General features: G+C 35.0%; 1 protein-coding gene across 1 annotated transcript in view; it reads right to left on the bottom strand.

Annotated features, from left to right (window-relative positions):
* EPHA3 (EPH receptor A3) overlaps window positions 1-16,820 on the bottom strand; it is a 542,876-nt gene that overhangs the window by 86,579 nt on the left and 439,477 nt on the right. The window contains exons 8-10 of the mRNA XM_006864655.1: window positions 9,458-9,560; window positions 8,698-8,765; window positions 3,138-3,263 (exon numbers count right to left, since the gene is read on the bottom strand). Coding sequence (XP_006864717.1) covers window positions 3,138-3,263; window positions 8,698-8,765; window positions 9,458-9,560 — 297 coding nt within the window. The remainder of the gene's footprint in view (window positions 1-3,137; window positions 3,264-8,697; window positions 8,766-9,457; window positions 9,561-16,820) is intronic.

The raw sequence follows: 16,820 nt of genomic DNA, 5'->3' as shown, positions 1-16,820 counted from the left end.
TTAAACATCATTTGTGGTCCAACATTTTCACTGTGAATTTATCTACCAAATATTGTGTCCCATATGTCAGCATGAAAGAAATTGGTAAGAAGTAAATTACTCCTCTAGATTTTTTGACCAAGGATTTCCAGCCCCAAAGATAATAAATTATATAATAACTATCCTACTGATTTGATTATTGCATCACTACAAGATACTTACTTGCTTTTCTCCATGAAGCTCTAAACTCCCCTAGACTCTATACTTCCCAATGAAATCAGGGATATCACTGTTCTCAAAAAAATGACTGTGATTTGGAAAAGCCACTTTAGAGCCACAGCAGGAAACCACTCATCCATTCAATAAATATTGATCAATTAGAAGCAGTGTAACAGACACTGTAAAAATCATGGAGATGTAAAGGTAAATAAGTCAGTGCTAGCTTTTCCTTTTTTGTAAGATGAAGGGAATAATAAAGGGAAAGACTTGAGAAAATTTGCTAATCTTTCCAAATTCAAGGGTGATTGTGCCATTGCAAATATGAGAGTATCAAAAAGAGGAAAAGTAATGGTCTAAAGTAAATAATTTTTTTTGAATTTGTTAGCAAAAATGAGACACTATGGTATCATGGATAATGTTTTAAACTCAGATGTCATCATCACTTACTCTAAGTGACAAGTCATTTGTCACTTTACTAAAATCATACTACAGAGCTATAGTTAAGAGCATGGATTCTGGAGTAAGACTAAATAGGATTGAATCCTGTCTCTGTCACTTATTAGCAATGTGACTATGATAGGATGATTTAAACTCTGTGTTTCTTTTTCCTTCTCTGTAACATGGTGAGATTAATTATGTATACTACCTAAAGCTGTTGTGCAATTAAAAGAATTAATGTATGCAAAACACATGGAGAATTACCAAATACATGGTAAGCATTCCATAAGAGTCAGTCATAATTTACTGCTCTGGGTTGAGACTTCCTTTAAGAAGTATAAGCTATGTACCTAACTCTTAGAAGTTGCTGAAGAATTTATATAAAAATACTGTATACAATGCCAAATTCTACATAAATGTAACAGGTGGTTTGTGATGATGCTGATAATAGCAATGTTAATGTCTTATTGGACAAATCTTTGTAATTTTTTACAAAAAAGAACAAGAAAAAGGAACAAGAGAACAATTTGTTGAGTGATTCAGTGTGGTTGAGGCGCCCCTTTATCTTATTGATTATGAAACATGTTTAGTGAGTGCACTTTGTCGCACACCATTGTGTTCTGGATACATGACTTTGCCAATTTATCATTTACATGTATAAGCTTTACTATTGTAGAATACCCTAAGATTCATAGTCATAATATATCTATCTGTCCAGTTTTCTGGATAATGGCTGAGAAGAGAGTTTTTCCTATTCTCATTAGATTCTCTTTTCAATGTGCAAAATCTGTATGCTGCATAAGCTACTGCAGCTCCCATGCTGGAGAACAGTGCACTCTTGTGGGGCAGCATTAAAACCAAGGAGGAAAAATTTGTCTCTAATATAAAGCAGTTCACAAAGCAAGACTGTACAAAGAAAAGAAAGTAGCCCGTACATATCTCTTTTGTTACGAGGCTGATGTACATGTTCAGTGAATATGTATATGCTCAAAGATTTTATTGAAAAAAAAATTAAATGCAATTTTACTTTCTTTTCAAAAATCACCAGTTTCATATATTAATATTTTTTATGTATGTGAGTTTTGGGAGTCCCTGGATACTGCAAATGGTTCAATACTTACTACTAGCCCTAAGGTTTTTAACCTACCCAGAGCCACCTCAGAAAACAGGTCTGTCAATCTGCTTCTAAAAGATCTACTCGACATACATGGGTCACCATGAGGCATAATGGGCTTGTCAGCAACTAACAATAACATTTGAGTTTTCAGGAGAGCAAGGTGTTGAGCAAATTAGCAGAGAAACTTAACAAATTATTTTATTCCAATTATATAAATTACTTAGGAGGTCCTGCTTGAATTATAAATACTTCTTTGATGTACAGAAAGAAGAAGAAAAGAAACAGAAAATTGCATGTTCACTCTTAGAATGAAGTATCAGTGATAAATAATGTACTTGCAGAAGATATAATCTGATATTGTATGCCTAATTTCAATCTTTCATTCTGATACCTGCATTAATGTAGTTTGTTTCTGTTTTGAGAGTAATATTGAATGATGAAATGATGTTTTAAAACTCTACTACTGAACGAGGTTTATTTTAATTCTAAATAATTTTATTGACATACAAACTGAATATATTGAGGAGGTACATGTATATAAAACAACTACTTTAGTATAGCTTAAATTATAGTATAAAAAATAACCCTGTAGTTTTATTTAAAGCATGCAACATGCTGTTGTTGCATGCCACTGAGTCAGTTCTGATTCCTAGAAACCTCATAGGGTTTCTAAAGGTGGCTGGTGGGTTTGAACCCCTGACCTTGTGATTTGCAGTTAACAGCCCAGTGCTTATCCTAAAGCACCATACCACTCAATGAACTGATGCAGTGAAAGTGTATTAGATCAAATAAATGGCCATCTGACTATTTGCTTTAGAACAAGTTAGCTACATCTATATAAAGACAACTGTTAAAAATATAACCCTTTTATTTTAAATATCCACTAACATATTAGTGATCAAATTTGTGCAAAGCGTGTCATTTCTATATTTATTTTTCCAACTGCTATTTGCTTTTGTTCTAATTCCAAAGTGGATTCTAAAAATTCTACAAATTTCTATTTTATTTGCTAAGCTTATTTATTTGAATTGAGACATTTTTATCCTGGTACCCCTATTTAATCTAGTAGGCTTTGTGACACATGATCAGTATTACCACTGGGAGATCAAGCTGTCACCTCTGAAATTCAATAAATAAAAGCCAGCCATGGTCAGTAAGTCTGTAAGTCTGGCACCTTTGAAATCATTACATTTCATTAAATGCTCTTTCATTTATTTTTGCCAGCCTTTGATCATAAAATTAAAAAAAAAAAATTCCTTTCCATAGCAATATACTTAGTCCTGAGAACCTAAGGCAACTCAGGCAGCATTCTTATTCCTACTCCTGTAATCATGAACTTGTCATTAACACACTAGGTTTGCAATGAAATTATTGTGGTAGTTACCTGCTCCAACAACTTTGTCAATGGATATGTTGTTGGCGTCCAATTCCTTGGCAAACTCATGAACTGCTTGGGTAGGGTCTTCATAAGTATGCGGGTCAACATAAGTTCTCAGACCTGGAAGTTTTACTGTTTAAGGAAACGAAGAAAAGAATTACCGTAGTGAGATTTGTAAAACATTTACAGAGCAAATTTTTATGCTAGCATTAATAATTTTAAAAGAAATCTCAATGTCAGTAAAGTGAACCAAGTTTTAGTTTATTGTATGGCTGCACAGAAACTAACAGACAGGAACATTGGACCAAGTAATTTAAGAAAAACATTTTCTGTAATAAAAAGAAAATAAAATGAGCAGCTTTCTCTGAAAAGAAAACAAAAGTATATAAGAAAAACAGACATCCAAAGAGGGAACTCTTTAGGAAACAATAGTTCAGAGTTCAGAAAGTCCAGCAATTAGCTTCTAGAAGCACAACTGAGTGAACATTATCATGGCATTTCACATTTACAATTCTACAATGTAGTAATTTAGTATCTATTACAATGAATCTGACAATGAACAAAAATATATGAAAGTGGTACTTTTGTAAGGCTATAGGAGTGCTTTAACTATAGATAAAGAATATAAAATTCCATTTCTTCTGCCTGACACTATTTTACTTTTACTAACTTTAACAATCAAGTGCTACACTGCAATGGCATGTCTACTTTAGGCTGTATGTAAATATAATATGGGTGTCTATTATATATATATACACAAATAGTACCAATTGTCTGAAATTTTATGTATAACTTTTCAACAGAGTTAAGGATAATATATAAATATGGTTTATAAGTTTAATAATGCTGCTAATGTGCTAAATTTCAAACATAGTTCATTTTTTTTTTTGTCCATCTAGAGACTTTTATTCAGGGTGAGGAAGGTGAGGAAGGTAACCTCTGCCAGAGAGAGAAGGCAGGAGGCAGAAGGGAGGAGAGAAAGAAGGAAGAGAGAGAAAACATAGTTCATTTTTAATAACTCATAATATATTTATTAAATCATTTTGAAAGTGAACACTTTTCATAAACAAAAGTATGTTCTGAAATTAAAATAAAACAAATAATTTATATATATACAAAATTATTTTGAATTTTATTTAATCTTAATGAGACTCCTGTCAATCAAAAAAAAGAACTCACCTTAGAAGTAATTTAAAATGTTAAAAAAAATCCATTTGAAAAATGGATCCTAAAAATCTATTGAAGTTCCTTAAAAATTTTAATACTTTTTAAAAATGCAATTAAAAACCTTTATCAAATATATTGGAATCCTGGTGTGGTGCTATAGGATAAGTTCTAAGCTGCTAACCACAGGGTCAACAATTCAAACCAATCAGCAGCTCCTTGGAAACTCTATACAAGGGTCGCTATGAGTCAAAACTGACCAGACAGCACTTAACAACAATAACATCATATATGTTAGTGCTGCTTTTACTTTTAATTTAGTACTTATTATTGATATATGTTCATTTATTCATCATTCTAAATGTTAATGTATTTTTCATATCCAAAACCGAATAAAAAATAGCATCATATTTCCCAATGTCACTCTACAATAGAGAAATCTCATTTAAAACACTGAGTTAATACTTAGTGATTATCATAGATTTCTTTGAGGTTGTTTCGTCTAGTTGTGTTAAATAGATGTAAAGGCAGTAAAGGCTGGCGAGAATTCTGGAAAAAAGATTTCAGCACAATGAACATTAAATCCACTAAGTCCATGATTTCAGAGTCTGTGCTACCAAATGGTCTTTTCCGTGAACTACAAGGTAATTTTATAAATGCCATGGTTATACCACATTATTATATTCCTGAAACGCTACCATGGACATTGCTAAGAATGAAACACAGGCTGTAAGAATAAATGGATTATAAAAGACAAGGTACCTAAGAGACATGTGATATAAACACTCATCTTGCTTCTTTGTTTCTTTCTTTGAAAGATTTTGGAGCAACAGAATATGAAGTGAAAGATAAAGGCAGAAAAGATGAAAGTAGATGAAGGACCAACTGTACTATTTACACTTATAATTCTGCCTACTGTTAAGTCAGTTACTATAAATCAGCAGCTGCTCACAGACTGAGGCAGGGTGTGGATAATTTGAAAGAAAGAAACATCTAGGTTGTCAACATCTATAAAAATGGGGAAAGCTCTTACTTGGGCAAATGGATTAGAGTGTCATTTGAACTGAAAATTCTACTTTTGAAGATTTCCTACCTTGAAAAACTCAATCAATTACAGAAACTAATCTATATCTTAGAGCAAGCTCTTGAAAATTGACTAAGGGCCTAGCATGAATGCCTTTAACATAGTGCTCAATTCATGATAGACAGTATTGCCATTATTTTGAGTGTTACTAGTGTTTAGTCACCATTATTAATATCATTAGTGTTTGATGGCAGTTAAAGTTAGCCTGAGAAATGCTCATTTCTTTTGAACTCACAGATAAGTTTACAATTCTGCAATATTTAAAAAATAATTGCTTCTTACAATTAAAAAAAAGCACACATACAGATGCTGGAGTTATACTTTAATACAGTGAACCATTGTTATTACAGGAAAATTAGGCTTAATACTATGAATGCTAAAATATATTATCCTAAAAACAAGGAAACAGATTAAGGAAATCTATCTCTGTTTTTCTTGCTATGTAGTCAAAATTACAACAACAAAAACCAAAAGAGTAAAAGCAATCATAAATTTACTGGAACATGAAATGAATTCATTGTGGAATTTTTTGGTGTAGTCAACTTGTTTACATTTTTGAAGATCCACATATCAAATTGAGGCTATAATATGATTTGTATCTGCTTAGCAATAATAAGGTATGAAATCCTAGCATTCATTTTCAAGAAAACCAAATGACACTTGTAAACATAAGGTAAAAATAAAAATACTAGTGATAAGCAATTACAAATGTTTTACCTCACTGAGTTTTAGAAAATCCGTTTGGGGAAGATATACTGCTATCTGAATTTACAAACAAGATTATCAAATGAATTGTCAAGAACAGTATCTCAAGTATTTTAAATAAGTACTGGATTAAAATACTTTTCAAAATACTTTTCAGTATCCATCAATCTTAGAGAATACATGAATTACTAAATAATCTAAAAAAGGTTGAGTCCAAAATAAAATCAATGACATTCATTAAACTGAATAAATTGTGTTTTCATCCACATGGCATTTGAGGTAAACATGAAAATATAAGCACACACACATATTACCCACCCTTCCTGCCCCACCCCCAGCCACACACGCTCACCAAGTAAAATGGCCTGTTCACTGTGGGGACTTTGGCTGTTGATTTTTAACTGCTGACCCCAGAGATTCCAGGAATCAGGTGATTCAGGCTGCAAGGCACATAATCCCTTCACACCAATAATTAAGGGCAACATACAGAGTAACTAGGCTCTGTCTTGAAAACCAGATAATAAACACATGCACACGTGTTAAGCTGCACTACTTTACAGCTCATTCTGTGCAAACACAATAATTTACATTTCCATTTTACCAGCATGAGTTGCCCTAAGGATAGCAAAAAGTAAAAAAGCCCAGCCGGAGAGGGCAAAGGGACAGGATTTTAGGAGGTGAAACACATTTCTTTCCTTTTGAAGCAACATTATAGGATAAGTAACAAGACTGCAGGGAACAGTTCATAGCTTGAGCTTTTTAAAGTAATACCAAAATAAAAAAAGAAGTCTGAAATAAACCAGCTATAGTATTAAAACACAGAAAGTTTATGACATGCGTATAAGTTACTTTATTCCTTTGCAACTAGGATAAAATGCATATTTTTTTAATCATAAAGATATTTACACATTTGAAGAAAATTAAAGTTTCAACAAACTCCACCATAAAAACTAATAGCTAAAATAGACTGAAGTGGTACAGAAATCAACTTGTAGTTGGCGCACAGATTTATCAAAACTCCAGATTCATAAGATTGATCACTCCCATAAAAAAAGACCGTATCACTTTAGTCTTGCACTAAAGACATCAACTGTCCAACTCAAATGAAAATCATCTTTATCCACAAGAATGTAACTGCTGTCATTTTTGCATGTCAGTTGTGGTGAGGTTTTTTTGCAGACCCTAGGAAAAAGGCAATGTTTTATCATTTGTTTATATATATTTTTAAGGCCTTTTGAGTCAGTAAACTAACTTAATGAGAATGATGAGATGTTGATATTGGGAAGCTGGAACTCTAGCTTGTTAGTGACCTATTCCATAATGACTCCATGAAGAGATGGCAGGAAATGTCAGTGGACAAAGCAAATATTGTGGTCTGCAATGCACTGTCTCCACCCCACATCAATTTACATTTTGCAAAAGAGTCTACTTTTCAAATGACACTGTGCCTCTTCCATGTTAGCAATGTTGTTGTTAAGTGCCATCGAGTCGGTTCCGACCCATAGCGACCCTGTACAGGGTTTCCGAGGCTGGAAATCTTTACGGGAGCAGAAAGCCTCATCTTTTTTCTACTGCGGAGTGGCTGGTAGTTTCGAACTGCTGACCTTAAGGTTCACAGCCCAATTCGTAACCACTACGCTACCAGAGTAGATAATCAAAATTTCACTTGAATTATATCTAAATCTATCATTTGTAGATGCAAATCCAAGAGTTGATATTAACTAGATTTGAAAATAGCTGTTATATATAGGGTCACTATGAGTCAGAACAGAGAGGACAGCACCTAACAGGAACAACAATAGTATTAAAGAAAGGGTTGCTTGCACGACTTTCAGAGCACAGGAGCAGACATGCAGTCTCTGTACTAATGTCTATGAGAACACGCTATTCCCTCTGAAGCCACTCCACTGATAAGCATTTGCCGCATTAGCTGAGCCATAGTTTTGAAAAGAAAAACACCTGGAATTACTTGTTTCACCAGAAGGAAAATAAAAGTCTTTTTGTTACATCTGAGTACTTTGTTTCCTGAAAGATTATATCTTTTAGAAAATATTAGAAGAGGTTAAATGGGTTGGTATTAAAATAGGGTGGTGGAGTAGGGCAGTTCTGGCTTTACTATAAATTGGATATCATGTAACTCCAAAATACAACAGTTTATTCTAAAGGCTCTCCTAGTTAGTTAGCAAAATGGAGAAAGGCATTTCACATAAACAGAGGTTGTTTATATTTACTTGGCAGTTAGGAAACAGAAAAGGTTCTTTTTTTGATTTCAGCAAAGGGCTGGTAATAAGGAAATTGAAGATACGCTTTGCATTTCAGCCAAGCAGAGCTAACTATAGTCCGTTCTACCCATCATGTACATTATTCTAATATAAACCACAGGTCACCCTTTACTTTAAGTAAAGTATGATGAAATGTAGCCATGTAAAAATTTCTTAATGCAGAGCCATGAATTTCCATATCTGTTTAAAAATAAAAGTAATTTGCTCAATTTTCCTATAAACCTACTTTTGAATTCTCTATGTCAGGAGGAAATTATTCCATTATAAGCCACCAAAGGCTAAACTAAAATGTTAAAATAAAATAAAGAAAAAGAAAAGCTTAGAAACTTACAATGTCCATTCCCAAAGTGAAGTCTTTTCTCATCTGCCCCATGTTTTGACTTGTTATATCCACAGAATCTAGAGACAAATTAATGGAAGAAAAGGTTTAAAGAAACTATACTTAAAATAATTATTTATGCTCAGATTGTGCAAAGCACACAAGAATAAGTATTTTCCTCAAACAATTAAATGCTTTAGTGAAAGTTTAATGACTTCATATTTTCTAAATTCTCTATAGAAAACCTCCTCCTCTGGGGATTCTGGAAAGCTGCCTAATGAGGAGATATGTAGAGTTGCTTCCCACTGTGCAGATCCCTCCAGCTCAGTTTTTATAATGGCCTTAGAATGTGTTTATAGTATTTTCTTTAACAACTACTGTTAGAATGAATGAAGGCTAAAGTCCCCATTGTTAGTGGTTATTGCTGTGCAGTATGACTAGGGTTCTAGGGAAGCGAGTACTAGGAAATTTGGGATGCATTTGAAGAGGCAGGAGATAACTGGAAAGAGCAAACAAAAATCTATGGTGGGGTCAAAAGAAGAGAAGGGTATTTTTTGAGCAGTGCAAGTAGGATTTAATGGAAGAAGTAACATGGAAACTAAGGATGGCAAAAACAGAGAAAGGAAAATGAAAAAGAAGGACATAGAATGAATGTGTAGGCATTCTTATTTGCCGAAACACTTTATGGAACACATTCTTCAAACTCTAACATCAATTGAGGAAAAGGCAAAGAAATAATGAAAACAAATATCAAAACAGACTGTGAACTCACCTTCCAATCAAAACATATATGACAACTATGAGGAGAATAATTGCTACTGCAGCTGAAATGACGATCATTACTACTTGGCTGTTTTCACTGGAAATGGAGAAAGCTGTGAGATTGAAGAGAACAAATGAGAAAAGAAAAGACATTACACATCACAACTAACATCTGTATGATAGAGCTCATAAATTAAGTCACAGTTATTTTGTTTTTACCTCAAATATAAGGCTGAATGCCTTATATGGTGTTTAAGAAATTCCTCATATAGTATAAAATAAAAATAAGACACTTCCCATAAATTTGCTTGGTATTCCTGCTTATTAAATAATGTTAAATAATCTCATTCAGCTACATCAATCAAACAATACTTGATTTCTACTGTGTGAAATATGTTGGACTCGTTTTCTCTTTCATATATTAAAAGATATTCATGGGAAAAAACAGAAGTTATTAGAGGAATATAGAGAAAAAGTGAATCTTGCCCAGAATAAAACTTTCTAACCTTTCTAATAAAGATTGTTTCGCCTCCAATATCTAATGTTTCAAAAAGTGGTAATAGATAATACCTGTCCTGTGGAGATCAAAGGAGCTCTGGTGGCACAGTGGGAAAGCATCGGGCTGCTAACTCAAAGGCTGGTGGCTCAAACCCACTAGCTGCTCCATAGAAGAAAAATGGGGCTGTCTGCTCCCACAGAGATTTGCAGACTCAGATACCCTAAGGGTATCTACTTTGATGGTAGTCCCACTGTGAGTTGGAATCTACTTGATGTCTGGGCGTATGGACCGCATCAACATCTGGTCAACAACCTCTCTTTACCCATTATTTCTTACCTCTTTAAATGACTATATCATTCATTCATTCACCTAGACAAATTCCCTGCTATGGAGTAGATTCCAACTCAGAGACCCCACAGAACAGAATAGAACTGCTATGGAGGGCTTCTGCCACTGAACATTTTTCCTGGAGCAGACAGCCTCATCCTTCATCTGTGGAATAGCTGGTGAGTTTTAACCACTGATCATGTGGTTAACAGCCAGTCCAATGCTTAATTCACTGTGCCATCAGAACTCCTTCACCTACACAAGTGCTTGCCAAAAAATGATACATAAAACAAATCTGTCCCATCATCAGTTTTTGTATAGTCCATGAGTTAAAACTGTATAAACATTTTTAAATGGTTGAAAACAGTTAAAAGAAAAATATTTTGTACCACATGAAAATCAATTTTTGTTGTTGATGTTTTTAAGACACAGCTACACAGTCTTTTACGTGTTTTATATGACAGAGTTCACCCTATGTGATCAAGTTGAGTAGTGTCAATATAAACAGTATGGCTCATAAAACCTAAACTATTTATTATTGGGCTTTTCATAGAAAAGGTTTACTGACCTATGATTTAGATCAAGTGTGGGGAACCTTTTTCCTGCCAAAATTTATAACATCATTCATGGGCCATACAAACTTATCAACTTAAAAGTTAAACTACTATTATATTTGATCAAACATTTAATTAACACATCCCTAACAACAACAATGTAGCGTAGTGGTAACAAATCGGACTGCGAACTGCAAGCTCAGCAGTTCGAAACTACCAGCTGCTCTGAGGGAGAAAGATGAGACTTTCTGCTCCCGTAAAGATTTACAGCTTCAGAAACCCTGTTCAGGGTTGCTGTGAGTTGGAACCGACTCAATGGCACTTAACAACAACAACAATGTGCCTCCTTGGAGTCCTGGTGTGGCACTATGGGTTAATGTGCCAGACTGCAAAGCCATTTGAACTGCAAGGTTGGTGATTCAAGCTCATCAGCTGCTCCTTGGAAACCTTATACAGGGTAGCTATGGGTCGGAACCGACTAGACGGCACTTAACAACAATAACAATGTGCCTCCTTGGAGTCCTGGTGTGGCACTGTGGGTTAATGTGCCAGACTGCAAAGCCATTTGAACTGCAAGGTTGGTGATTCAAGCTCATCAGTTTCTCCTTGGAAACCTTATACAGGGTAGCTATGGGTCGGAACCGACTAGACGGCACCTAACAACAACAACAATGTGCCTCCTTGGAAACCCTATACAGGGTCACTATGATTCAGAACCAACTCCATGGCACACAACCACCACCATCACCACATTTGGTCAAACATTTAATTAACATACCCTTAATATGCAGCTCCTTAGAAATCCTATACAGGTTTGTTCTGAGTCAGAACCGACTCCACGGCACTTAACAACAACAGTGTGAAAACGGACTCCTGGTGTGGTGCTACAGGATCAGCACTGGGCTGCGAACCACAAGGTTAGTAGTTCAAACCCACCAGGTGCTCCTCAAAAACACTATGCAGAAAGGAAAAAAAAAAAAAAAAAAAAAAACCCACTATGCAGAGTCTCTATGTATCAGAACAGACTGACTCAAAGGCACTGAACAACAACTGCAATTTGATGGCTGAAACTGTGGTTGCCCTGGCAGGGCCAGACCAAATGATTTTGCCGACCTTTAACAACCCACAGGCTGGATGTTCTCCATCCATGATCTAGTCTAACACTTCTCAAACTTTAATTTTCATACAAACCACTTGAAGATATTGATAAAATTGCATTGTTTACTTTAGTTGGTTTGGTATAGAGAATGAGCTGATATTGACCTGCTGATTTAAGCACCACCACACACATTTTAAGTAGCAAGGATCTAGACCATATATATAAAGACACACTGGTTCTCCCTCTCCTGATCATTCTATTTCCAATTAATCACCAACCCTTCTAAAATACCTTAGCTTCTGTGTTCTATCATGATGTGAATTCTTCCATGTATAAAATGTTTGTGTGGTTCTCAACCACTTTCAGGGTATAATACAAATTCTGTAGTCTAAAATTTGTTTCATCTGCTGATAAATTCTATAAACATCCTAATCACTAGACTTTTTAAAAATTGCATGTAGTTCCTTAAACAACCTCTTTCATATATCCATACCTTTGCATATGTTGCTATTGGCATATAAGGCTCTTTGAACAAATGAACAAATAACTAACCAAGAGAGTAGAAAGGTTAGTTTGCTGAGCACAATTCTTTTACTTGTGGCAAACACGGCATCTTCAACCTGGTCAAACTTAAATTGGGGAGGTTTTTTATCTAAAATATGAGATTGTAGGAGTTGTCAAATGATGCGAGCAAAGAAATATGGCAGATTGGCTGTGACAAGTTTCCTAAGCACTTGAAAAAAGAGCTCAGAGTGTGGTAGGATGGCATAATCATAAACTGTTGCAAGCACTTTATTCTTTACTACCAGCAAACTACTGTTTACACCACTGTGGCAGCTGTGGAGGTGCCCGCTCAGATCTCCCTGCTGCCAACAGTGCAGTGAACAGACCGACTCCAGCTGCTATATCTTCAGGATACAGCATAGTGTTTTCACACACAGGCCACACTCTTCTCAATGAGTAAGCAAAGTCCCGGGACTGGAGCCAGGCCATTCCTCTAATGGACTCCCTCTGAGCTCCCATTGACTTGGCTCAGACACTCAGAAAATGCATAGTGATCTCAGGTTCTTCCTCCAGCTTCCTTTCTCTTCATAGATTTCTAGGCTGTGTCATGCTTTGTGTTCCTTCCTCCTTTTATCTTCCATAGCTGTTTCTTTCTAGGAAGTGCTTACTCTTTAATTCCATTTTGGCATTTGCTTCTCAAAGAACCTGAACTGATACAACCCTATCCATTGACTAAAGATCTGTGAATAATTTGAAAATAGTGCAACCCATTGTTTCAAAAATGCTCTATAAACATACAATAGGTATGGACCATGATAGACCGGGTCTTATGCTTCTCATTTTATATGCTGCAATAATTTATGCTGTGGTGCTGTAGGATGAGCACTGTAGGATAAGTAAGGTTAGTTTGAACAACAAGGTTGGTGGTTCAAACTCACCAGTTGCTCCTTGGAAACCCTATCAGGGTTGCTGTGAGTCAGAGTCGACTTGACAGCACTTAATAACAATAATAATTTATAAATAGCAGTAAGTTTTGCATTCTCTGGTATTTATTAACTAATTTGTATAGTAAAGCTGTCAACTAAATCTACTCTAAAGTTTCATCTAGCTCTAAATATCCAGGATAATCTTTAAAACACATAATCAAAACAAATCAATGTTTTGTTAATGAAATTAGCAATTATATAAATCAATATTACTGGTTCTGGTTAGATGTGTGTTATATTTGGTTGTTGTTGCTGTTAAGTCCTGTTGAGTCAGTTGTGACTCATAGTGACCCTGTATAGGGTTTCCAAGATGGGCTTAGTTGTTTAATAATTTAGCATGGTATATTTTTAAAATTGATGTCTATTATACATTTCATGGAGTCATGGGTGTGCCACTGTAGGATAAGCACTGGATTGCCAGGTCAATGTGAACCACAATGTTGGCAGTTCAAACTCACCAGTCACTCCTTGGAAACCCTATATGAGGTTGCTATGAGTTGGAACCAACTCGACAGCACCTAACAAAAACAACAACATACTTTTTATGGAGTCCTGATGTGGCACTGTAGGATACTCATTGTACTGCTAACCACAAGATCAACAGTTCAAACCCACTTACAACTCCTCAGAAACTTTATACAGGGTTGCTGTAAGTTGAAAGCAACTTAGATGGAACTTAACAACAATAACAACATCTTAGTAAATTGAATTTGAATCGTTTTCCCATAATCAAACTACTCTCCCTGTTTCTAGTGATTTAAAATATTAATTCTGGTTAATAGTACTTCAGGTGTGGTGCTGTAGGATCAGAACTGGACTGCTAACCACAAGGACAGTAGTTCAAAGCCACCAGGTTGCTCCTCAGAAATCCTATATAGGGCCAATATGAGTCAGAACCAACTTGATTGCATTTAACAGCAACAACAACAGGAATACTTCTGGCTTTATTGCCCTAAAATAGAGAGTAGGAACTTAGTCTTATGCTTAGATTTATATCCTCACTTTGCTTTTTATTAGCTGTGTGACAGTATGGCTATTAAGAGAATTAAATAAATTATTTAAAACTGTGTCAAGTACCTAGTAAATGTTCAATACATATTGCATATTTTTAATTATATGATTTGTATAGTGGCAGACTTGCAAGAATACTTTATTTTTCAACAAAATAATATCATTTTTTACATCAAATTCTAACATCAGTGTACAACATTGTCTATATAATGATTCCATGTTCAGCTGGCATTAAAAATCATCTATTATTAAGTCAATTTTGATTCATGGCAACGTTATATATGTCAGAGTAAAATCGAACTCCATAGGGTTTTCAATGACTGATTTAATTAGAGTCCAGGGTGTTAAAGTTGATACCCATTCACTCATTAAAAACAACTTAAAGGAAATGTGAGACTTCTGAAAGTGTTCATTTGAATTATCTGGGGCTGTAGTTTAAGTACCAGACTGTGAACCACAAGTTCAGTGGTTCAAACCCACCATCCTTTCCTTGGATGACACTTAAAATAACAATATCCTCCAGTTCTAAACCTTAACTTTTTCCAACATATTTTTATTTAAAATTGCTTGGATGCAGAACTTATGGTCTATTTTTTTAGATAAACATGCAATGGGATGGGAAACTACTGAACTAGGTAATGTTTAACAAACTTTAAAAATTGCAACTAATTTAACTACCACCCACACACACAAAAATCCTGTTGATGTATGTACTATGATTTCCTGCAATTTCCAAATAGGGAAACTGAGGCTTGAAAAGTTAAGTGACTTGTCCAAAGTCATCCAGCTAATAAATGTCAGTCTGGCTCCAGAATCTTTGCTCTTAACTATTATATTATTCCTGGCTTTCTTGATTACAAACACAATCCTTGGATTCAGTTTCTGCCTACTGAGAGTTTCCAGAGCCTATTAGACTGTCTTCTTTTCCTGAATATGTCATACTGTTTTAACTTCTTGCTTTGGTAGAAGTTGCCTTCACTCTAAGAATGTCCTTCCCTTCTGCACTTATGTTTTCTACTGATTTCACTTTAGCATCATTTTCTTTTTCCTTTTCCAAGTACAGCATTCAGATTCCAATCTCAGGATTTCAACGCTCAGCAATTCTATACTCATTCCCATTACTTACAGCTCTGTGATCTCAGAAAAAAAAAAAAAAAAAAAAACACTCTAAGTTCTAGATCATATGCAAAAGCAAGTAATAGTATTTGGATAGTTTAGAGACAAAGATCAAATGAGATGTTTATGAAAATGCTTTATATAGAGTCACACAAAGCATGGGTTCCAGATTCAGATCCATCACTTACCAATTGTGTGACTTTGGAAAGCTTACTTAACCTCTCTATGCCTCAGTTTCCTCATCTGTAAAATGAGGATGATAATGAATGTAAAGCACTGACATCGTAAGAATATGTCAAAGCACTTAGCAAAACATGTGCTCTACTTTGCTCAAGAGTTTCACTATATGCCAAATTCACAAAATAATCCCTAAAGTCAACTTTAGAATACACTGTGCTCTACTATGGGTCATGACTATAACATTTTAATGTAATTTTTACAAATAAAATCTAGAAACAATGACAAAATCTTAAAGAACTATAAATATGAGTAATTGGCATATATTTTAAGTTTCAATATGTAACAAATAACACTAAAAATACTCAGAAATTTTGTGAATGTATCATTTTAATTTAAAATTTACAGAGCTGACTTTTGTCTTTTTTGTCTAAGAAAAAGAATGTGCTTTTGTTTTATTTGGCTTTGCTTCTTCATCTAAATTTTAAGTCTGACGGATTCTTAGGTGAAATATTAAGGGTGTTATTGTGGTTAGGTACTATCAAGTCAGTACCAACTGAGAGCAACCCTATGTACAACAGAATGAAACACTGCCAGGTCCTGGGCCAACCTCACAATTACTGCCACACTTGACCCCATTGATGCTGCCACTTTAACAATCCATCTCGCTGGGGGTCTTCCAGTTTTTCTCTGACCCTCCACCTTACCAAACATGATATCCTTCTCCAGTGACTGGTCCCTCTTGACAATATGTCCAAAGTATGAGAGACGAAGTTTGGCTATCCTGGCCTCCAAGAAGCACTCTGGCTGCGCTTCTTACAACACAAATCTGTTGGTTCTTTTAGCAGCCCATGGCACTTTCAATATTTTTCTCCAACGCCATAACTCAAATGCACCGACTCGTCTACATTCTTCCGTATTCACTGTCCAGCTTTTACATGCACATGAGGTTATTGAAAATACCATGGCTTGGGTCAGGTACACCTTAATCCTCAAGCTGATATCTTTGCTCTTCAACACTTTAAAAATGTCTTGTGCAGCAGATTTGCCTAATGCAATACATCATTTGATTTCTTGACTGCTGCTTTCATGAGTGCTGA

Source organism: Chrysochloris asiatica, unplaced genomic scaffold (assembly GCF_000296735.1).
Source record: "Chrysochloris asiatica unplaced genomic scaffold, ChrAsi1.0 scaffold00068, whole genome shotgun sequence".
NCBI lineage: Eukaryota > Metazoa > Chordata > Mammalia > Afrosoricida > Chrysochloridae > Chrysochloris > Chrysochloris asiatica.
The sequence above is the reverse complement of the archived record's forward strand: the minus strand, read 5'-3'. Positions and strand labels throughout refer to the sequence as shown.